This window comes from Hemibagrus wyckioides, linkage group LG02, assembly GCF_019097595.1.
Source record: "Hemibagrus wyckioides isolate EC202008001 linkage group LG02, SWU_Hwy_1.0, whole genome shotgun sequence".
Lineage (NCBI taxonomy): Eukaryota > Metazoa > Chordata > Actinopteri > Siluriformes > Bagridae > Hemibagrus > Hemibagrus wyckioides.
This window is the reverse complement of record NC_080711.1, coordinates 19919928-19943948: the sequence shown is the minus strand read 5'-3', so window position 1 is coordinate 19943948 and position 24021 is coordinate 19919928. Positions and strand designations below refer to the sequence as shown.

At 41.2% G+C, this 24021-nt stretch overlaps 1 protein-coding gene across 2 annotated transcripts in view; it reads left to right on the top strand.

The window, feature by feature from the left end:
• Positions 1-24021, top strand: part of LOC131366997 (putative methyltransferase NSUN7) — a 39771-nt gene that overhangs the window by 14313 nt on the left and 1437 nt on the right. For both annotated transcript variants that reach the window (XM_058412146.1, XM_058412157.1), the window contains 10 exons: positions 3131-3189; positions 7307-7446; positions 8600-8752; positions 10089-10272; positions 11517-11778; positions 11875-12018; positions 12995-13096; positions 16573-16699; positions 17453-17579; positions 23428-23689. In XM_058412146.1, coding sequence (XP_058268129.1) covers positions 3131-3189; positions 7307-7446; positions 8600-8752; positions 10089-10272; positions 11517-11778; positions 11875-12018; positions 12995-13096; positions 16573-16699; positions 17453-17579; positions 23428-23689 — 1560 coding nt within the window. The remainder of the gene's footprint in view (positions 1-3130; positions 3190-7306; positions 7447-8599; positions 8753-10088; positions 10273-11516; positions 11779-11874; positions 12019-12994; positions 13097-16572; positions 16700-17452; positions 17580-23427; positions 23690-24021) is intronic.

Below are 24021 nucleotides of genomic sequence, written 5' to 3'. Positions count from 1 at the left end.
AGAGGCAGGGCTTAGCCTACAACAGCGATTAAGCAGAAAGGAATGGACAGATCGAAGATATGTCATGTGTTTGGCTGGAAATGTTGTTGTTAGAGCGGCTAATACACACACACAATATGAAGAAGCGTGTAAGCAAAGCATTGCATCAAACCATCTAGTCCTGACACCCACCCATCACTATCAAGACAGTCGTTCGTGTGTGTGTGTGTGTGTGTGTGTGTGTGTGTGTGCATTCAATCTAGAAAGTGAATTCATGATGATTTATCTCCAGGATCACATGGCCCATAAGAACTTATGCCAGCCATAACGTATTAACACACACACACACACACACACACACACACACAAACGACTGTCTTGATGGTGATAGGTGAGTGTCAGGACAGATGAGTTATGCATTGGTGGCTGTCGTCATGCCAACTTTTCCCCTCCAGTGATGGACACAGGGTCACATCACAGCTGTCAATCAAGATAACGTGTGTGTGTGTGTGTGTGTGGTTTCTACTACACTGCATTTCTCTCATCTGTCCATCCGTATTTCTTACTTTCTCTTTTTATTTCTCTGCTGCATAACATTCTGTTCTTTTTTTAATACCTTGTAAAAGTTCCTTTTCTCTCTCTCTCTCTCTCTCTCTCTCTTTCATGCTCTCTCTTTAACTCTCTCTCTCTTACATGCTTTCTCTTTACCTCTTTATCATTCTCTCTCCTTCTCTCTCTCTCTTTCCATCACCTGCTCTCTCTTTATCTCTTTAGTATGCTCTCTCACTCTCTCTCTCTCTTATTTGCACTCTCTTTTCCCCTTTATCATTCTCTCTTGATCTTTGTCTTTCTCTCTTTCTCTGTTTATCATGCTCTCTCTTGATCTCTCTCTTTCTCTCCCTCAAATATCCCTTATAATCTCCTCCTCTCTCATCAACCATTTCTTCCTCTTTTCCATTTCTTTATATCTCCTTTTTTCTCTCTCCATCTCTCTATGCTCTCTCTCTCTATTTCTCTCCAGTCAGTGATACATGACTTTCTCCTACCCTGTCTTTCTTTCTCTTCCTCTCTCTTCTATTCTCACCAACCCTTTTTTTCGTTCTTTCTTTCTTTCTTCTCACATACTCTCTCTCTCTCTTCCTCACTCATTATTACCTCCTTTCCTCTCGCTCCTCTCTTCTTCATTGCTCGTAAAATCCCATTTCCATTCCTTTTCTCTCCGTCTTCCACGCCTCAGCCTACGTCATGCGCTTTTTCTCGTTCCCTTATTTTTTTTATGACGTGTAATCTCCTCCTCTCCTTCCCTCATCTCTCTCTTTATTACTCATAAAGTCCCTCTCTCTCTGCTCTCATCAAATATTCTGTTTCTCTCTCTCCATTTTTTTTACTTTTTTTCCCCTACCAAAGTGCTCAGGGAGATGCCATTGGTCTTTTTTTCTGACTTCCTTTACGAGCTCTCGTTCCAGCCCGTATTCTTCTGATAGAGCGAAATAAAAGTGCATGAAATCACACATCACTCCACATCCCTCTGACTGGTTAGGCTGCAAACTGCCAATTCACGAGCGCCCAGTAAAAATCTGCATGTTTTCGAAACTTCACAGCGCTCCAGACGCTCGCTGTTGTGTCACCATAGTAATGCTCGCTCTCGTTATTGCAGCTCGGAACACTAAACCCTCCGGAGCTACCGGTTTCTATCTGCACACTTTATTACACCAACCTGTAATTGGGAAATGTTGAATTCTGAGTGTTTCATGATTATCACTGTTCAGGTCTTAGCATTTAAACACGTTTCCTACAAGAGTCAGGGATTATAGTTCAGGATGTTTAGTTTTCTGATATAAATCTAGTTCTATAAGGCTACAAAGACACCACTAATGATGTAATGAAACACAACCTGGACTGCAGTTATATAACGTCTTATATATAGCTGTGTCCCAAATGATATACTGCACACTTACACTATGCACTGTGTACCTGTAATCCCCGGGTCCTACTCACACGTGCTCCAAGCGGGTTTTGAACCCTGGTCTCCAGCATGGGAGGTGGGTGCACAAACAAAGAGGCTAAAGACTGCAGCCACTAGCGCACCTCTTGAGATCGGGGAGTGAGGTTTACCTGCACAGCACCTACTGCTGGCCTCTGTTACACTCACCCCCCTCTAAACCTCACTCCTCACTCGGGTCACAGCACCAGTGTAACCCCCCCGGGTCCTACTCACACCCACTCAGAGCAGGTCTGAAACCTGGGTCTCTGGCATGGGAGGCTAAAGACTGCAGTCACTAGCATCAGACACTAGTGCACCTCTTGAGATCAGGGTAGTGAGGTTTACAATCCATTACACTTACCCCATCCTGGTCACCGCACCAGTGTAACCCCCGGGTCCTACTCGCACCCACTCCGAGCAGGTCTCGAACCTGGGTCGCCAGCATGGGAGGCTAAAGACTGCAGCGACTAGCGTCCATCACTAGTGCACCTTTTGAGTTCAGGGGAGTGAGGTTTACCTGCACAGCTCCGACTGCTGGCTTCCGTTACACTCACCCATCCAAAACCTCACTCCCATCCGGGTCACGGCACCAGTGTAACCCCCCGGGTCCTACTCGCACCCTACTCAAACCCGGGTCTCTGGCATGGGAGGCGGGCACACTAACAAGGAGGCTAAAGACTGCAGCCACTGGCACACCTCTTGAGATCAGGGGAGTGAGGTTTACCTGCACAACACCTACCGCTGGCCTCTGTTACACTCACCCCGCTAAACCTCACTCCAATCCGGTTCACGGCACCAACGCAACCCCCCGGGTGCTACTCGCACCCTACTCGAACCTGGGTCTCTTGGCATGGGAAAACACCTCTGTTTTTGTCTATTTTGTCTATCTGCCCTTTTCCACATCCATGAGCTCACCGAGGTCCATGATTGGCTAGTGTTCTTGTGATTGACAGCAGAGAGAGAGAATGGCGTCCATTTAATCCAGACAACACAGGCAACAATGGAGTGAAATAAAAATGATTAGCACCGTGTTACGGCAACTGATTCTTTTCCTCTAACAGCATGTCCTTGATTGTTTCGTTCCTTATATTGGAGTTCAGTCTTATTGTTATTTATTTTAATAATGAGATACTAATGTTTATTTCACGGTGATCTTATCTTTCTCAGATCAAGAGCTGTTGGAGGACATCCTGATCGACAGCAGCTTCTATCTGGCTAAGACAGTGGTGAGTGGGAAAGTAGAAAATACCTAAATTTATTTATTTATTTTTTGTAATTAATTTTTTTTGTCTGATTGTGGTGTACAAAAATGCTCTATTTTTTTTTTTTAATTTGGTATTTTTTTGTGATTTTTTTTTCTCCTTGAAAACTCCTTGAATTGATGAAATCACAAGCACATGATTCTTCTTTTAAACTACTACCAATGAACACTATCTATAAAATGTATTTACTATCTATGATAGCTATGCCCGTGTGAGATGCACTTGAACCGAAGAATGCGTTGACTAAAAATGTTGTGATGTCATGATTGTACCCTTCACGTGACAATTGTTACGAATAAGTGAATAAATCAGCGGTAATTTCAAAAAAATTGCACGATCCTCAGAATCCTGAAGTGTCTAACATAAAAACAACAACAACAACAAACAAAAACAAACAAAAATAAACCTGTGTAATTGATATGAAGTGAGATTCCTGTAAGGAAGCTAACCCTAATCTAAAGTAATAACAGAACCTAACTTTCACAAAATCAGTAATCGGTAAACAGGTTTAAATAGGCATTATGTGTCACATGTTTTCAATTTTAAAAAATAATCCTTGGAGGGAAAAAAAGTCATTTTCGACTTTCAACACTTGGCAGAACCGGATCTATTTAATTTATTAAGTTTACTTATCTATGTATGTCTGATACTGTAGCTAGCAGTAGATACTAATAGTGTGTTTGTGTTGTAACTCATTTTGCAGTATTGATTGGACAAATCATCCATCAATCCATCCATTTTCTATACCCGCTTTATTCCTAATTAGGGTTACATGGATCTGCTGGAGCCTATCCCAGCACACATTGGGTGAAAGGCAGGGGTACACCCTGGACAGGTCACCAGTCTATCACAGGGCCACACATATATAGACAGACAACCACACACTTACACCTATGGGCAATTTAGAATTACCAGTCAACCTAATGTACATGTTTTTGGACTGTGGGAGGAAACCAGAGTACCCGGAGAACATGCAAACTCCACACAGGAAGGCCCCTGCCTGTTCGAACCTGGGATTCAAACCCAGGACCTTCTTGCTGTGAGGCAACAGTGCTAACCACTAAGCCACTGTCCTGCCCCATGCGTTTTCAATTTTAAAAAATAATCTTCGGAAGGAAAAAGACATTTTCGACTTTCGACACTTGGCAGAACTGGATACGTATCTATTTAAGTCTGATAGCTAGCAGTAGATACTAATAGTGTGTTTGCGTTGGAGTGGTAAGTCATTACCACAGTATTGATGAGACAAATCAGTGAAGAAATAAGCTTTTGTTATTTATTTATTTATTTTTTTTAATTAAAAAAACAAACAAAACAAAACAAAAAAAACTAATGCACATTTTACTGGTACACCTCACACACAGAACGAAGCAGGAAGTGTTTTAGCGTTGAGTTATTGCTGTTGGTGCGACTTTGACTGCATAACCGATTCATCTTTTGTCTGACTTACAGTTAATCATAGACTGCATTTTATCCACCAGCCAAAAGTCCATCTGGCCTTATTAATCATTAAGGTGTGTGTGTGTGTGTGTTTAAAGAGCTAATGAATGATCGGTGTGCTCTAGCAGCAGTCACGTCACTCCTAATGGAGTAATAATATGACCAGGCACGCCGTGTCCGAGTCGCGCTTTGTTTCCGAAAGCTGTGAGCTTTAATTCATTAACTGTTTTTTTTTAATGAGATAAAAATGATGTTCACTTTTTAAGACAGCAGTTAGTTAGAAAACAGACAGTTAGAAAAGACCTTTCTTAATATCTGTAGTGAATTCGATTCCAGACGTTAATGTATAAACCTCCCAAGACTAATTTCCCCCCTAGGGGCGGCTATGAGACATGAGGTTATATAATGGTGTACGTCTGTGCAGAGGCAGAATGTCAGATTGATTCAGTTGTGTGGCGTTGTTGTTGTTGTTGTTGGTTCATTTCTGGAGGAACTACAGAGGAAGTACTATTTCTGATACACTGAAAATATGCAGTATAGAGAAAGTCAGATTGAGACAAAAATCCGTGTAGCTTATATTTGTTGTTCTTTCGGCTGCTCCCTAATCAGGGTCGCCACAGCAGATCATCAGGTCCACATGTTTAGATTTGGCACAGGTTTTACGCCGGATGCCCTTCCTGACGCAACCCCTCCCATTTTAACCCGGGCTTGGGACCGGCACTGAGAGTTAACTCTTCAGTGGTTGGGTTAGCTCCCTGCCTAGGAATCGAACCCGGGCCACAACAATGAGAGCACGGGATCCTGTTGCTGGACCACCAGGAGACTGCCTGTGTAGCTTACATTAAAGTATTAGAAACAATACATGATTTCGTTGCTTATAAGAAACTTAATTTAAACGTTTTTAATTGATAGATTTAGAATTATATACAGAGGGATTATATTCCTGATTAAGGCATGAAGGATTGCCTCCTGGTGGTCCAGTGACAGGATCCTGCGCTCTCATTGCCATGGCCCGGGTTCGATTCCCAGACACTGAAGAGTCTCAGTGCCGGTCCCAAGCCCGGATTTAATAAGAAGGTTGCGTCAGGAAGGGCATCTGGTGTAAAAACCTGTGCCAAACTGAAGCATGCAGACTAAATGATCTGCTGTGGAAACCCCGAAACTGGGAGCAGCTGAAAGAACAACATTAAGGCATGTAGCATTAACGTCAGGTACGTTGTGAAATTTCTACAGTCTACAATAATAATAAAACAACAACATTAATGCATGTAACATTACCGTCAGTTACGTTGTGAAATTTCTAGTCTACAATAATAATAAAACAACAACAGTGACTTGGATTCAAATCTCGCTGTGGGGTTGTGTTTTATGCACCGCTTTGAAATTACGTGATAAAATCATGTCCAAATACGAAGACAAAAGTGTGACTAAAGTCACTAAATGTGGCAAGATATGACAGCACAATATCCGAGGACATCTTCACAACACATCCAGACCAGTACAGAGTTTGTAGACGGCGGTGTAAAAAGTTATTCGCAAAGTGAATGGTGACAAACTATCACAGTGTCGAGGTTATATTGTCATATTTACCCCCAACACTAATCATCACATCCCGAAAGTGAGCAGTGTGTCAGAGCTGATGAGGGAAGTCTCAGCTGTCTGTGTGATAAACAACAGTAACACAGCATGTGTGTGTGTGTGTGCATCCTCTCCCATGCCTCAAGCAGTCTTACCACACCCTACACACACACACACACACTCCAGAGACAAAATATGGCCACGGTGAATGATGAATTTTCCCTTGTTACGACTTGGCGGGTTGTTACTCTGCATCCTGGGAGAGAACATAAAATCACTGCCGCATATTTTCACTTTCTTTCCTTCCTTCTCTCTCTCTCTCTCTCTCTCTCTCTCTGTCTCTCTTATTCATTCAGCCAAGCTCTCTTTCGCACATGCTCACACACACACACACACACACACACTCAGCCTTATTCTAGTCTGAGATTTTCAGCACAAGCTGACTGTAGTCTGGGAACAGATTTTAAACCCAGCCTTATTTTCTGTAGCCTGAAAAAATAAAATTCATTATCAAAACCATCATCAGCTAGATCCCTAATAAAACCCCCAACGTCTAATAATTCCACGTTTTTTATATTGTTGTGGCGGATATCATATAACCGAAATTCGGCATTAATACCGTTTCCTATGCATGTGTGTATGTGATCGTATGTATAATGAGTTTCAGCAGGATTCCATCTGTTAGCTTAGCGCTTAGCCACGTCCCATCAGGGAACACCGTTGCCGGGCGACATGCGGCGCGGAACCTCTGAGGTCCTGTCTGCAACCTTGGTGAAGGACGAAAGAGACAATGAGAGAACGGAAGAGGAGGAGGAGGAGGAGAGAGAGAGAGAGAGGGAACTCTTTCAGAATATCTTGTTCTGTTGTAATTTCACATACGAGCGTAGCTTAAGAAGTTATTATTCTGTTATAAGAGTCAGTGAGATTTAGGACTACTGCAGTGTGATTTCTGTTCACTTTAAATAATATAAAAAATTTGTTTTAATATATGGATATAATAAGTATATATATGAGTGTATGCTCTCTCTCTCTCTCTGTCTCTCTCTCTCTCGCTCTCTCTCAGCCGGACGATCTGATGAGTTTGGTTGTCGTCATGTTGTACGACTTACAGGACCGTAAGTTCCTCCCACATAAACGACCGGCCAATCAGGAAATGCAGGAGGAGGTGGCAAAGGTCAGGGAAGTGGAAAACTGTCTTCTCAGGTAATGGGATAAAGATCACACCAAGGATGCAAGTGAGGACTGAAATGCTTATGTCATATTGACATGAATGAATGAGGACACATGAATAACAATAACTTTACCGTGTAACTTTGAGATAATAACAGGAACTTTGCAGTGATATCAGTTACTTTGAGATAATAACACTAGCTTTGTGGTAATGACAGTAATTTGTAGTGATTAGATAACTTTGAGATAATGACAGTAATTTGTAGTGATTAGGTAACTTTGAGATAATGACAGTAATTTGTAGTGATTAGATAACTTTGAGATAATGACAGTAATTTGTAGTGATTAGATAACTTATATAATGACAGTAATTTGTAGTGATTAGATAACTTAGATAATGACAGTAATTTGTAGTGATTAGATAACTGAGATAATGACAGTAATTTTTAGTGATTAGATAACTTTGAGATAATGACAGTAATTTGTAGTGATTAGATAACTTAGATAATGACAGTAATTTGTAGTGATTAGATAACTGAGATAATGACAGTAACTTTGAGATAATGACAGTAATTTGTAGTGATTAGATAACTGAGATAATGACAGTAACTGAGATAATGACAGTAATTTGTAGTGATTAGATAACTTTGAGATAATGACAGTAACTTTGAGATAATGACAGCAATTTGTAGTGATTAGATAACTTTGAGATAATGACAGTAACTTTGAGATAATGACAGCAATTTGTAGTGATTAGATAACTTTGAGATAATGACAGTAACTTTGAGATAATGACTAATTTGTAGTGATTAGATAATTTTGAGATAATGACAGTAACTTTGAGATAATGACAGCAATTTGTAGTAATTAGATAACTTTGAGATAATGACAGTAACTTTAAGATAATGACAGTAACTTTGCAGTGATATGAGTAACTTTGTAGTGATGACAGTAACTTTGAGATAATAACAGTAACTTTGAGATAATAACATTAACCATGCACTGATGGCAGTACATTTGTAGGATGACAGTAAATTTGCTTAATGTATGAATTACACCATCCTGCCAATTTGCCTCTGACCTCACACTTCCCAATACTTTATTCCTTAAATATTGCATGGTGTGAGACAGAATAACAGATCCATGTCCCTCGCTCGTAAATTCGGTTGTTATTATTATGTCTCAGGTTTAAGACGAAGCTGGCGGCCTCTTTAGCACGATGCAGAATCAAACATGACCTGCTGAGTATCGACTGCATGCTGCCAGAGAGCATCAGGCGGAGGCAGGAGAGAGGGTCCAATCTGCCCATCTATGCCTGGATTAATACACTGCGCACTAGGTATAGACGCACACACGCACACACACGACAATGAGAGAGAATCCGACCCGTGTCACAGTTTGAAATAAATAACACTGCAAAGTCCTTTTTATGACATGCTGCCTTAAGGTTAACTGGAGGATGTTGAACAGTGTGTGTGTGTGTGTGTGTGCGTAAAATAGTTTATTGTCCTGTTTTGCTGCTGGGATTCCATTAACGCTGTTCTCCTATGTTTAACCTCCATTCCACACTGACGCATCTTATTTCATACAGGTCTGTGTGTGTGGGGGTGGGGGGGTGTCTGGGGCTCGTAGCTCATGCAGGTCCTCAGGCATGCTGACCATGGGCAGATAAATCGTACTGAACCACAGACAGATGCAATCAGAGCTTCTGGACCACACACACACACACACACTCAGAGCTTCTGGACCACACACACACACATTTCTGTCCATTTTTAAAATGCATGCTTATAATTAAGTGTCACATGACAAATTTGTACTCGAACTAAAATCCTGTGGTGATGTGATACACCTTTGTGATCTAGATGAAGAGGTTACTTTTCACGTTCACGTGAAATCACGCCTACAGATAGTACATATGCTGCAGGTGTCTTAAGACTATTAATTACCTCACGGCGTAAAATAAAGAGAGCAAACCATATGTAAATTTTTTTCCAGTGTGCTATTTGTTCTTGATGCAGTATGTTCCGATCTCTGGAGACCCCCTGAAGAAGAAAGGGAAACTTGCTACATTCGCAGATTTACTTGTTCAGGATCACATCTGACTAAAAAAAAATCGTTCGGAATATAATAAGCCTCATTTATCAGTCGTCATGACGACAAACGTTGTGTGTCTTGCGCGAGCGAAATCGAAGGAAAGATTTCCGTCACGTTTACGAACGCTTCAGAAACAAGGGTTCAGTTCGTCTGATTGCTGAACAGTGTGCTATACAGCTCATTTGCATTTGGTGACGCCCAAAAAACTCTATATAAGGTAAAGCTGAAAAACACCAACAAATAGTTAGCTTAGCTCATAGCACTAGCTATTGGTGTTTTTAGATAAACATAAACAGCTAGCTAGCTCAAAGCACTAGGTGTTGGAGTTTTTAGCTGAAAAATAAATAGTTAGCTTAGCTCGTAGCACTAACAGTTGGTGCTTTTCGATAAACATAAATAGCTAGCTCATAGCACTAGCTATTTATATCTGAAGCATTTGCATTTGGTGACGCCCACAAAACTCCATAAAAGGTAAAGCTCAAGAAGCATTTGGTTTAGAAAATGACTACTAAACCAAAAGTCCATGTCATCAGTTATTTAAGAATCCTTACTGTCTATAAACCCTTTTCTCCGTGCAGTACGCAGGAAGTGTGTGAGGTGTTGAAGAGTGCAGGTTTCTCCCACGTGAAATCCATCACGCAGCTGGAAGGAAAGACGTTCTGCGAGGACATCCAGTGCCTCGACCTGCTGGTGTTTCCTACGTGTGCGAAAAGAGAACTACACAAAACGAACCTGCTGAAAGATTGCAGGCTGGTCATTCAGGTGCTGTAAACATTATAAACATACCACACACACAACACACATTAGGGATATACACCGATCAGGCATAACATTATGACCATGAGAGGTGAAGTGAATAACATTGATTATCTCCTCATCATGGCACCTGTTAGTGGGTGGGATATATTAGAGGCAGCAAGTGAACATTTTGTCCTCAAAGTTGATGTGTTAGAAGCAGGAAAAATGGGCAAGCGTAAGGATTTGAGCGAGTTTGACCAGGACCATATTGTGATGGCTAGACAACTGGATCAGAGCATCGCCAAAACTGCCAGTCAGTATCTTTCAAAAGTATCATTTAAGTCCACAGCACACCTTCAGGGATCTAATGGAGTCCATGCCTCGACCGGTCAGGGCTGTTTCGTTAGCAAAACAGGGACCAACACAATATTAGGCAGGTGGTCATAATATTATGCCTGATCGGTGTATCTCACTATTACAAAAGTATTCATAATCATGGCGCAGTGGAAGTGAGCAAACAATTCAATTCAGCAAGCACTGAGCTCCCAGATTCACACACTTCCATACTTCACTCCTCACTCACAAATTCATTTACTTTTTTAAGCTAGGTCAGGCAGAATTGTCAATACTTTTATAAATAAGTGATGAACGAATTGTAAATGAATCTACTTGTTTGTGTTTTTAGATGAAACATAAACAGTTAGCTAGCTCATAGAACTAGCTATTGGCATTTTTAGGCAAACATAAACAACTAACTAGCTCAAAGCACTAGTTGGTGTTTTAGCTGAAAAATAAATAGTTGGCTAGTTCATAGCACTAGGTGTTGGTGTTTTTAGGTAAACATAAACAGCTAGCTAGCTCAAAGCACTAGTTGTTGGTATTTTTAGCTGAAAAATAAATATCTAGCTAGTTCAAAGCACTAGTTGTTGCTGTTTCTAGGTAAACATTAATAGGTAGCTAGCTCAAAGCACTAGTTGGTGTTTTTAGCTGAAAATAAATAGTTAGCTAGCTCATAGCACTAGCTATTGGTGCTTTTAGGTAAACATAAACAGCTAGCTAGCTCAAAGCACTAGTTGTTGGTGTTTTTAGCTGAAAAATAAACAGCTAGCTAGCACAAAGCACTAGTTATTGGCGTTTTCAGCTAAACATGATAGCTACATATTGGATTGTTGTTGATGGATAGCTAACCTTATAAAACCTAGTCATTTTAATGTTATTAATTGTAGCTAGTAACTGTAAAGGCTTTTCTGCTTTTGGTGTGTTTGTAGGATAAGTCCTGCTGCATTTCTCCGTGGGCATTGCGCCCCTTGTTGGTTCCAGACGGTGACGTAGTTATGGCCGGAGCGTTCTCCGCAGCCACCGTGGCTCATACAGCGGCCATCGTCATTTCTGCACACACTCACATGCACACGACTCATCACTCCAGCAAACATGCTCGCAGCAGCATGCAGGTGTTTGTGTGTGTGGGAGACTGCACAAGTGTTCAGAGAGATGAACTGCAGGGGGTCCTCAGTAGCATGGGCTGCAGCAGTGAGTGTGTCTGTGTGTGTGCTTCAGATATGAATACACATTGCCCTATAGAGTTATTGAAATGGTATGTACAATGTGTGTGTGTGTGTGTTTCAGACGTAAGGCTACTGCCTGAGTCTCTTCACACTCTGGATGTGTGTGACACGCGTCTGCAGAAGGTTCAGCTCATCCTGCTGACTCCGCAGTGTTCTCTCTCTGCAGTCTCAAACCCTGTAGACTACCTTCTGCAGGAGAACGGAGGTAGACACACACACACACATACATTTACACACATGCACACACACACGCACATGTATGCACATGCACACACATGCACATGTATGCACATGCACACACGTATGCACATGCACACATACATACACGCACACATGCAAACGCACACACGCACACATACATACATACACGCACATGTTCGCACATGCACACACACATGCACACACATGCACACACACACAGGCAATAAAGCCCTTCATATCACGCTAATTTTCTAGACAGACACACTCCCCCACACACACACATATGCACACACACACTCCCACACACATGTGCACACACACACTCCCACACACACATGCACACACACATGCACATATACTCCCACAAACACACATGCGCACAAACATGCACGCACATATACTCACACACACGCACATGTACCCCCACACGCACACACATATACTCACACACATACATATATGCACACACACATATGCACAAACACACACACACACACACACACACACAGACAATAAAACCCTGCATATGCATGCACATATACTCACACACACATATACTCACACACACACATGCACACATATAATCACACACACACACACACACACACACACAATTTTCTAGACATATATTTTACAGCATTATCCCACTACATTATTCCATGTTTATCTGAGACTTCTCTCTGAACTCAACCTGAGTCTCAGTAGAGTTTCCTCTGGCACTCAAGCTGGAATTCCGTCCTTCATGTTGTTTCATCTTTAATGAATGCATTATTAATGGCCCACTCTAAATATTCTGCCTACTTAGGCAGCCTCCTCCTAAGTGGAACACTAGTGTATGTGTGTGTTTGTGTGTGTGTGTGTGTGTTCATGATAATAGCATTATGTGTCGATTATCTCTGTAATATTGTGTAATCAGCACATGCCTAATTTCACTGTAGGAAGACAAATATATATTGACAATGTGTGTGTGTGTGTTTCAGACAAAGAGCTGCTGCAGGATCTGTCCCAAGGCTCTGTCTCGCAGTCCAGACTGCAAACGCTCATTTCCGAACAGAAGCGAGACCTTGCCCATGCCCTCCGCTGTAAGTGTGTGTGTGTGTGTGTGTGTGTGTGCGCTCACCATATTTAATTAGTTAATCAGTTGACTCCAGAGGAGAAAATTTTAATTGGAAGTTTGCATTGACCTAAAAATTGATTTGAACCAAGAACTGTAATGAAACTTTATAATACATGAATGACACACACACACACACACAGACACAGACACACACACACACACTCTCTCTCTCTCTGACTTATATTCTATTATTCACATTCATTATTCTGTGTTTTCTTTTTGTTTGATGTGCTATGTAACGACCTAAAGTCTGTAGAGAACAGGACAGGGTGTGTGTGTGTGTGTGTGTGTGTTGTTAGTCGGAGTGTTATCGGATGTACAGTCCTCTGTCTTCTTCCTTGCAGCTCGTTAAAGTGCTGTTAATTAACAAGCAGGTGCTGATCAATTTCAGCCAATCAGTGAAGAGTCAGACTCGCTCTGCTGCTGCTGTGTGTGTGTGTGTGTGTGTGTGTGTGTGTGTGTGTGTGTGTGTGTGTACATACCCAGGAAGACGCTGCATCAGCGGATTTTTTTCTACACACACACACACACACACCTAGCCTACTGCTTATCTTGTGCAATTTAATGATCATGGGCTATGTTTACATGCATCTTGATAATCCATTAACAATTGGAGATTGTTAGATAAGAGATATCAGAGATAGATAGATAGATAGATAGATAGATAGATAGATAGATAGATAGATAGATAGATAGATAGATAGATAGATAGATAGATAGATAGAGACAGAAAGATAGACAGACAGACAGACAGACAGATATAGATAGATAGATAGATAGATAGATAGACAGACAGACAGACAGACAGACAGACAGACAGACAGACAGACAGAGATAGATAGATAGATAGATAGATAGATAGATAGATAGATAGATAGATAGATAGATAGATAGATAGATAGATAGATAGATAGATAGATAGATAGAGACAGAAAGATAGATAGATAGATAGATAGATAGATAGATAGATAGATAGATAGATAGATAGATAGATAGATAGAGACATTTCAAAACAGTACACAATTTTATCTCATGTCTATTTGGTTAAAAATAACATTATGTGGGGAATAAAATATTTTACTGCATGATGAAGTAGAAAAATAATCAGTGACAGGAAGTTAACATCGTTGAACGTCCATCAAATAGTTCCTGTTACAGCTTATGCTATAGCAGCTCTACGGTAAAGAGTCAATGCAGATACTGTGAAGAGACGTTCAGTTTTAATAACAGTCCTGTCTCCTAAAACTTACAGCTTCATAAAGTGCTAAAACTAGAGACTCCTTCCAAAAAGGAACACAGACCTCCTCACGCATTTAAAGTCTCTGTGCATTAGCTATGATAATGTATTAGAACAAGCACATTATAAATAATTAAGCTAAATAATAAAGCATTATAAAGTCAGAGCTTCTGTTATAGAGCATTAATTAACAACATCCGACCAATCAGAATCCAGAATTCTTTAAACCAGCAGGAAACTCAGTTCACTTCCTGCCGCTTATAACCGTGACCCGTACCTCTGTTTTAAAGCTCAAATAAGAAATGAAATCCACAATCACATAAAAATGCTAAGAGCAGCAGCGTGTGTTAACGCTAGCGAACTGAGTCTTAGAGGTTTAGTTTCTATTGAAGTCTGTCAGTGGCCTTTGGCTGAATCTCTGCCTCGGGGACGTATCTGTGGACAGATAAATCAATGAGTCAAGCAAATTCTGCTGGCTTTGCAGGGAAAGGATTTCTTATCCGTTGTTCAGTCTTATGCATCGCATTGAGTTTCTTTCTGGAAAATACTCCCGAAACTGTCAAGATGAGCCTGGAGCAGTGGTGTTAAAGCACTTGCTCTAGTCAGTGGCGGCTAAGCCACAGGGGCAGGAGGTGTGCTGTGGTATCTGCCACCAAGACATTATCAGAATATGCTGCAAGTTTGTTAAATTGTGAGGTGGACCATCGCTTCACAGTCCGGTTCTGATGCTCACGTGCCCATTGTAGGACATTTTTCATTAGTAATAGATACAACGATCAGCCATAACATTATGACCACCGAGAGGTGAAGTGTAAGACTGATGATCTCCTCATCATGGCACCTGTTAGTGGGTGAGATATATTAGAGGCAGCAAGTGAACATTTTGTCCTCAAAGTTGATGCGTTAGAAGCAGGAAAAATGGACAAGCGTAAGGATTTGAGCGAGTTTGATGAAGGGCCAAATTGTGATGGCTAGACCACTGGATCAGAGCATCTCCAAAACTGCAGCTCTTGTGGGGTGTTCCCGGTCTGCAGTGGTCAGTATCTATCAAACGTGGTCCAAGGAAGGAACCAGGGACAGGGTCATGGATGGTCAAGGCTCATTGATTCACGTGGGGAGTGAAGGCTGGCCCGTGTGATCCGATCCAACAGACGAGCTACTGTTGCTCAAATTGCTGAAGAAGTTAATGCTGGTTCTGATAGAAATGTGTCAGAAAACACAGTGCATCACAGTTTGATGTGTATGAGGCTGCATAGCCGCAGACGAGTCAGGGTGCCCATGCTGACTCCTGTGCAACACCAAAAGCGCCAACAATGGGCACTTTAGCATCAGAACTGGAACGGAGCAATGGAAGAAGGTGGCCTGGTCTGATGAATCACATTTTCTTTTTACAATCACATTATCCAACAGACGAGCTACCGTTGCTCAAATTGCTGAAGAAGTTAATGCTGGTTCTGATAGAAAACACAGTGCATCGCAGTTTATTGAGTGTTGGCAGCAAAAGAAGGACCAACACAATATTAGGCAGGTGGTCATAATGTTAAGCTTGATCAGTGTATGTTTCAACAGGCAGTAGAAATCAGAGCCAGCCTCATCGCCAAATGATCAAGTAATCTCCTGAACGAAGGCGACTTCCTGCAGGAGGTTTCACGGTGTGAAGGATCGCACTGTTCGTAATGAACAAAAGTTCACCCGCTGCCTCAGCTTGAAGATAACCTTTGTTTCAACCCACATAAGCAAAACAACTTGAGTTCAATTTGCAGAAAATCCGAAGAGAAGAAACGGAGCTTATTATGTGTTGCAGTGTGCTCATGTCATGAACATGGAGCAGCCTGAGCTTGAGCTTTTGTTTCATTTCGCTTTGCTGCACAAACATGACATTGACATTAATGTCTTTTTAAAGCAGCTGCACAAAACAAGCACCTGCTTCAAATACAATGTTAGCTTCAAGACTTCTTGAAAGTTCTAGCTTTACTATTGACTGCTACAAAGCACTGACGCTGGAGACTCCTTCCAACATATTAATATTTCTAGATGTTCATTTACTAGCATGTGTCTAAGTTGTTACTATAGAAATCCCTGAAACCTTCTGACCAATCAGAATCGAGGATTCAAGAGCGCTCACTTCCTGCTGTTTCACCGGGACTTTGTTAAGTTTTTACGCAAATGTCTAGTCATTTTTTTCTGCCGTATTATTTCCCTAGTTCCCAGGGTGCGAGTGGTGGTGTACTCCACCTGCTCTTCACTACCAGAAGAGAACGAGGACGTGGTGAAGAGCGTTCTGACGCCCACAGAGCCGAGCAGAGACGACACCAAACTACAGCCTTTCACGTATGTGTTCGTGTTTCCCGTGTACTCACAATCTCAGCCCTCTAATTTTATCAAGCCGTGTGTGTTTTAGAAAAAGCTATATATATGCTAATACCTATGGCTTATGTGTTTTGTTTATAGATGATGACTGGGTCTCTATTATGGCTTTTCAAATACTGTGTGCATTCAAGCGTGTGTGTGTGTGTGTCACTGTATATGGTTCTACCAAATTCGTACATTCTCTTATTCTCTCCTGTGTGTGTGTGTGTGTGTAAGAGTCGGAGGGAATATCACTGTATATGGTCCCTATAAATTTGTTTAGTTTTTGCTGTATTTGTGTGTGTGTGAGAGAGAGAGAGAGAGAGAGAGAGAGAGGAAATATCACTGTATATGGTCCCTATAAATATGTATTTTTGGTGTGCGTGTGTGTGCTTGCTTATCACTGTATATGGTCCTTCTAAATCTGTATATTCTTAATTGTGGGTGTGTGTGTGTATGACTGTATATTGTTCTTTGGAATTTGTACATTCTCTCCTGTGTGTGTGTGTGTAAGGGAATATCACTGTATATGGTCCCTATAAATTTGTACATTTTTGGTGTGTGTGTGTGTGTGTGTGTGCTTGCTTATCATCGTATATGGTCCTTGTTAATCTGTACATTCTTAATTGTGTGTGTTTATGTGCGTGTGTGTAACAGACAGAGGGAATATCACTGTATTTGGTCCATATAAATTTGTATATTTTTGGTGTGTCTGTGTGTGTGTGTGTCTGTCAGGCTTAGCCGCCCATCTCTCCTGTCTTCTGATAAAGACAACAGCAGTGGGGAAAAGAAGGCTGACTTTTTCAGGCTCGAAGCTTCTGATCAGAGTAACGGCTGCTTCATAGCGGTACTCACACGCCAGGTTTGTTCCAAATATCACACACACACACTTCTCCTGCGCTTACATACCTGAAACTCTTAATCATAGGGGATCAGTGGAGATGGAAGCTGAGCGCAATCCTCACTCATATATGTTCCAGGCTAATAACATAAATTACATTAACATAAATAACTGTTAGTTATTAACTTCAGAAGTTCCTTTAGAAGTCATTTCTGGGGAACGTCATGCACAAGGGGTTTGCAGTTATAAATTAAAAAAAAAAAAAAAAAAAAAAAAAATCAGGCCACTTTAAATTTATGGCTCTAATTGAAAACCGAGGCAGCTGTTTGTGTGTGGCTCTGAGGTCTGGGTCTTTCGCTTATTTGCACAACAGCAGCTTTGACAGCATTGCAGACTATAATTTAAATCACATGCTCATGTAAATCTGCTTATTCTCGGTTCTGTAACAACTAAAGCACTTGTATTGCAATGTAATTGTCTAATTTAAAAGGTAAGTTTGTCAACCTCTCCAGGTTTCTTCCTCATGCCATCTAAGGGAGTTTTTCCTTGCCACAGTCGCCTCAGGGATGATTTTGTCTAACATCTACGACATTTGTACTATGTTTCTTATGTTCTTATGTTCCACAACATTAAAAGGTAACTACACCGATCAGGCATAATATTATGACAGGTTAGGTAAATAACAGTCCTCATTGGGTGGGATATATTAGAGGCAGCCGGTGAACATTTTGTCCTCAATGTTGATGTGTTAGAAGCAGGAAAAATGGGCAAGCGTAAGGATTTGAGCGAGTTTGACAGGGGCCAAATTGTGATGGCTAGACGACTGGATCAGAGCATCTCTCTTGTGGGGTATTCCCAGGTCAGTATCTATCAAAAGTGGTTTAAAGAAGGTACAGTGGAAATTAACTCGTTGTTTAAATTATAAACAACAAACCTGATCACTTTTATGGAAATTGTCTTTTGCACTCATCTAATATCAGTCCTGTGACTGACTCAAGGCTAAAGAAAAGGTTTGGACAGAAAACAAAATGAATACAGTGGAGTGAAGGAATAAAGAGAGACAGATAGGAGAGAAAGAAACGGAGAAAGATAACCAGGATTAGAGAGGGAGAAATAGATATAAACACACACACACACACACACACACACCATTTGAAGTTTCATGCCTTTTGGAAATTGCTCCTCTTCTAAATGAAGTGTTTGTGAAATGGTATGAACACATACATTCCCCTTTAATCGACGGTGGCTTTTATCCAAAACAACCACCAACTGAGGCAAAATGGAAAAGTTCAGCATTGTAGAAGGGGAGAGATTTCTGAAAGACGCATGAGATTTCGGAAAGCACTAAAAGGCAGCAAGCACACGACAAATTAAACGCTGAAAGCTTTCAAAGACTAAAGCTTAAAAATACTAAAACGATTGCATCATTCAAACGCCACGCTTATATACGTTTCATGTTTTTCTTTTTCCACGTGCGTAACGTGAGCTGCGCCATCCTATTATGAACGTCGCGTTCATTTCCGCATCGATGCACCTGAACAAATGTAATCAAAGCAATTTAATGGCTGCTTTATCTCACATTCTCAAGCACATCCTGCTGTAAAGCACAGTAATAAAGATTATTGTGGTGCACTTAAAAATGCCTCATAAAATCGCAATTAGACGCGAATTTCACCCGCTGCTGTTTCTCGCTGCAGAATCTGTTCCCGCTTAACCATAGAGTCTCTCACCCTGCACACGAGGCCAATAAAATGGACTTTACTACACAAATGGAGAGGAGGATGCCTCTAATTCAGCAAAGTAGAGTGATGAAATTTTTGAAAATTTTCCATGGTACACAAATTATTATATTATATATATACACATACACTATATTGCCAAAAGTATTCGCTCACCTGCCTTGACTCGCATATGAACTTAAGTGACATCCCATTCCTAATCCATAGGGTTCAATATGACGTCGGTCCACCCTTTGCAGCTATAACAGCTTCAACTCTTCTGGGAAGGCTGTCCACAAGGTTTAGGAGTTTGTTTATGGGAATTTTTGACCATTCTTCCAGAAGCGCATTTGTGAGGTCACACACTGATGTTGGACCAGAAGGCCTGGCTCTCAGTCTCTGCCCTAATTCATCCCAAAGGTGTTCTATTGGGTTGAGGTCAGGACTCTGTGCAGGCCAGTCAAGTTCCTCCACACCAAACTCTCTCATCCATGTCTTTATGGACCTTGCTTTGTGCACTGGTGCACAGTCATGTTGGAAGAGGAAGGGGCCAGCTCCAAACTGTTCCCACAAAGTTGGGAGCATGGAATTGTCCAAAATGTCTTGGTATGCTGAAGCATTCAGAGTTCCTTTCACTGGAACTAAGGGGCCAAGCCCAGCTCCTGAAAAACAACCCCCACACCATAATCCCCCCTCCACCAAACTTTACACTTGGCACAATGCAGTCAGACAAGTACCATTCTCCTGGCAACCGCCAAACCCAGACTCATCCATCAGATTGCCAGATGGAGAAGCGTGATTCCTCACTCCAGAGAACGTGTCTCCACTGCTCTAGAGTCCAGTGGCGGCGTGCTTTACACCACTGCATCCGACGCTTTGCATTGCACTTGGTGATGTATGGCTTGGATGCAGCTGCTCGGCCATGGAAACCCATTCCATGAAGCTCTCTGCGCACTGTTCTTGAGCTAATCTGAAGGCCACATGAAGTTTGGAGGTCTGTAGCGATTGACTCTGCAGAAAGTTGGCGACCTCTTCGCACTATGCGCCTCAGCATCCGCTGACCCCGCTCCGTCAGTTTACGTGGCCTACCACTTCGTGGCTGAGTTGCTGTCGTTCCCAAACACTTCCAGGTTCTTATAATACAGCTGACAGTTGACTGTGGAATATTTAGGAGCGAGGAAATTTCACGACTGGATTTGTTGCACAGGTGGCATCCTATCACAGTTCCACGCTGGAATTCACTGAGCTCCTGAGAGCGACCCATTCTTTCACAAATGTTTGTAAAAACAGTCTGCATGCCTAGGTGCTTGATTTTATACACCTGTGGCCATGGAAGTGATTGGAACACCTGATTCTGATTATTTGGATGAGCGAATACTTTTGGCAATATAGTGTATATATATATAATGTATGTATGTATGTGTTCAATCATATTAAATAAGAGTACCAACTTAATGTTTTTTAAATGGTCTAAAATTAATTTTACCGTAAAGTAGCAAGAGGTTACAAGAGTTCACAAAAATTTGCGCTAGGAAAACAGCTACACTATATTGCCAAAAGATTTGGGACACCCCTCCAAATCATTGAATTCAGGTATTGTTTTTCAGGGGTTGGGCTCGGCCACTTCCAGTGAAATGTTTCAGCATGCCAAGACATTTTGGATAATTTCATGCTCCCAAATCTGTGGGAACAGTTTGGGGATGATCACTTCCTGTTCCAACATGACTGTACACCAGTGCACAAAGCAAGGTCCATAAAGACATGGATGAGAGAGTTTGGTGTGGAGGAACTTGACTGGCCTGCACAGAGTCCTGACCTCAACCCAATAGAACACCTTTTGATGAATTAGAGTGGAGACTGAGAGCCAGACCTTCTTATTCAGCATCAGTGCCTGACTCACAAATCCGCTTCTAGAAGATCGGTCAAAAATTCCCCATAAACACACTCCTAAACCTTGTGGCAAGCCTTCCCAGAAGAGTTAAAGCTGTTATAGCTGCAAAGGGCGGGGCAACTCCATATTACATTCATTTGCATGTAAAGGCAGACATCCCAAAACGTTTGGCAACATAGTGTAGGTTGGCACTTCTGATTTGTCAGGCATGACCAAAACTGTTTTGAGAAAAAATATGTTAATGTACACTAATAATTTTTTTTTTTTTATCAAAATAGATAGCATTTTCCTTTGCTTTTGATGTTTGTGTTATTCCTTTTTGAGAAATTATGATTAGCAGGTTAGCTGACATCACCATGAGGTAAAAGAAAATGCTGGTTATAGCTTCCATTTTATTGAAGTTATTTAGATAGCTAGTAAAAATCCTTTACTTTTTTTTTTTTAGCATTTTTGTGAGCAGGGATGTGTTTAGGAGCTTTGGCACTAAGTCGCTATCAACTGTGTAGCTATTTCCTACTCACCCAGCATAATTAGCTATTGCATTATCCAAGAAAATATTATTTTACACCATTTAGATTTTTTTTGTAGCATTTTTGTGGGAGCAGGCAGCTTTGTCACTGAGCTAATAGCTTGTAGCTAGCAACTGTGTGGTTATTTCCTAACTACCTAGCATGATAAGCTTTTGTTTTAGAAAATACTACATTATGCATTTCAGAATTACACTCTTTTGATGAAAATACTTTTAATCATTTAGTGAAGTTATCAAAAAAGCTAACTCAACTAGCTAGCTAGCTTTGTCATTACAAATATAGCAGAAATATAGAGCATTTGAGAATATTTAGCACATTCTCAGACCTCTATGAAAAAAAAACGTTTTTTTTTGACTAGCACTGCAAGGATTGCACGTGTAAACATTTTTGGTTTAAAAGGTAAAATTTAAAGCTAGTTTAATTTACAGAACTATGTATGTTAGCAGTTGATGCTAAGTTGTTGTGTTTTTTCAGTAATTTACTTTCTTTTTTAGTGATTTAACCGCATATCTGAGTGAAATGTTAATATTTCAGATATTGTTGTCTAGTTTCCACAGACCCTGCACCTTCACATTGTCTTAAATCCAAGACTTAATGGCTTTATGCTAACTAGCTAATAATAATTGTTTTATATCATCTCCATATTTGGTAGTTGCCTAGCAACAGTTTTCATGACTTTGACCACTAGAGTTTAACCACAGTGAGTGTTTCGAGGTAGCCGTTCCATCCTGAATGCTCAAATTCACAAGATTCATTTTGGGCAGATGGGTGTGTGTTTGTGTTTGTGACCTTGTGTTTTGGCCGTGTGTGATCATAAATAACAGTTTTGTGACTTTATGGAGAGAGAAGGGAAGCAAAAAAAGGGAATAAACGAGAGAACGGGAAGCAGGACATTAGGGAGGACATATTAAATATTTCATCGCACCCTTGTCTCCCCGTGTTAGCATCAGCGTAGCAAGCCATCACGACCCCGACACACTCTCGAAGAAAGATTGAATTATTCACACCGAGTGGGTAGGTTTCTGCTGAGACAGCAGGTGATCCAGCAGGGTGCACAAACACACACGAGAAGCAGGATTCACGCCAAGATTAGACAGTTCTAATTAGCATCTTAAATGATGTATTTTGTGTACTATCAGTGCGAGCAGCGTGTTCATACAGGGAGACTATAAAATACCTGATGTGCTAAAGCCACCGTGAAATGAAGAGTGGAATTCTGGAGGTGTTTGTACTTGCACGGTCACAGCCTTCAACATTATGTCAGGGTCAGGACCAGCAGAAGCCACTGCAGTTAGCATTTTTGCGAAATATTTGATGTGCAGAGTGAGAGGCAAAATCTAATCTGATTGGTCAAAATCTTCTAGAACAGTGGCTATGGCTATAGTTTGGGCTGTAATTCAAATCACGGTATAGTATGATTTGACCACTGTATAGTGGACACTTGACATGCTCAAATATGAACACAGTTCTGGTTATTTGTTGAGGCTTTCTTTAAGGAGATGTTTAACATTTATGGAAGGAGTCTCCAATGTCAGTGTTTTATGAGCGGTTCATCCACCTTGGATTGTCTTCCTAAAGATGTAACAGTTTACAGACGCTAGCGATAACAGGAACTAGCTCGTCTCACAGATGTTCCATTCTCAATTAAGATGTGTGTATCACCTTTAAAAATGTAGTAGTTAATGTGCAGTTTACTACACACTTAATATACCTCTGCATCTCCTCTACAGGCAGAAGTGACTGAGACGCCACAGGAAGTCATAGCTCGTGCCACCGCTAGTGGCTTGCTGGACAGGATCCAGTCAACACAACCGATCAAGAAGGAGGGTCGTGGCCGACAGACACGCAAAGCTCATCAATCTCGCCGCCGACCCCACGTCTCCGTTAACAGCCAGTCGCAGGTGGCTGAGTTTCTGAACCGTGAGGCAAAACTGAATATCTCAGCTCCAGCAGCGGCACTGGAGAGGACAAACAACACATTCTCGCCTTGGGGTAACACGCACTTCAGAACAAGCATCCTTAGGCTAAGCTTTCATGATGGCACAGTATCTGAGGTTTTCCCTCGGTGCATCTTCATGCTTTGTTGTCTCATTGTGTTTCATTTGCACTTAAGCTCACTAGGGGTAACTGTAAATGAATAGCTTCTTATTCCACGGTCCTATAAACTTGTATTTCTATAGCTTTAGACCTATAGTGTTCTGTGTTCCGCCATGGACAAATCACAGCATATATATATACACTGTATGGCTAAAAGTGTGCATCACACCTATATATGCTTGTTCAATCCCATTCCAGATTCAGTGTCCCTTTTAATCTTATTGTAA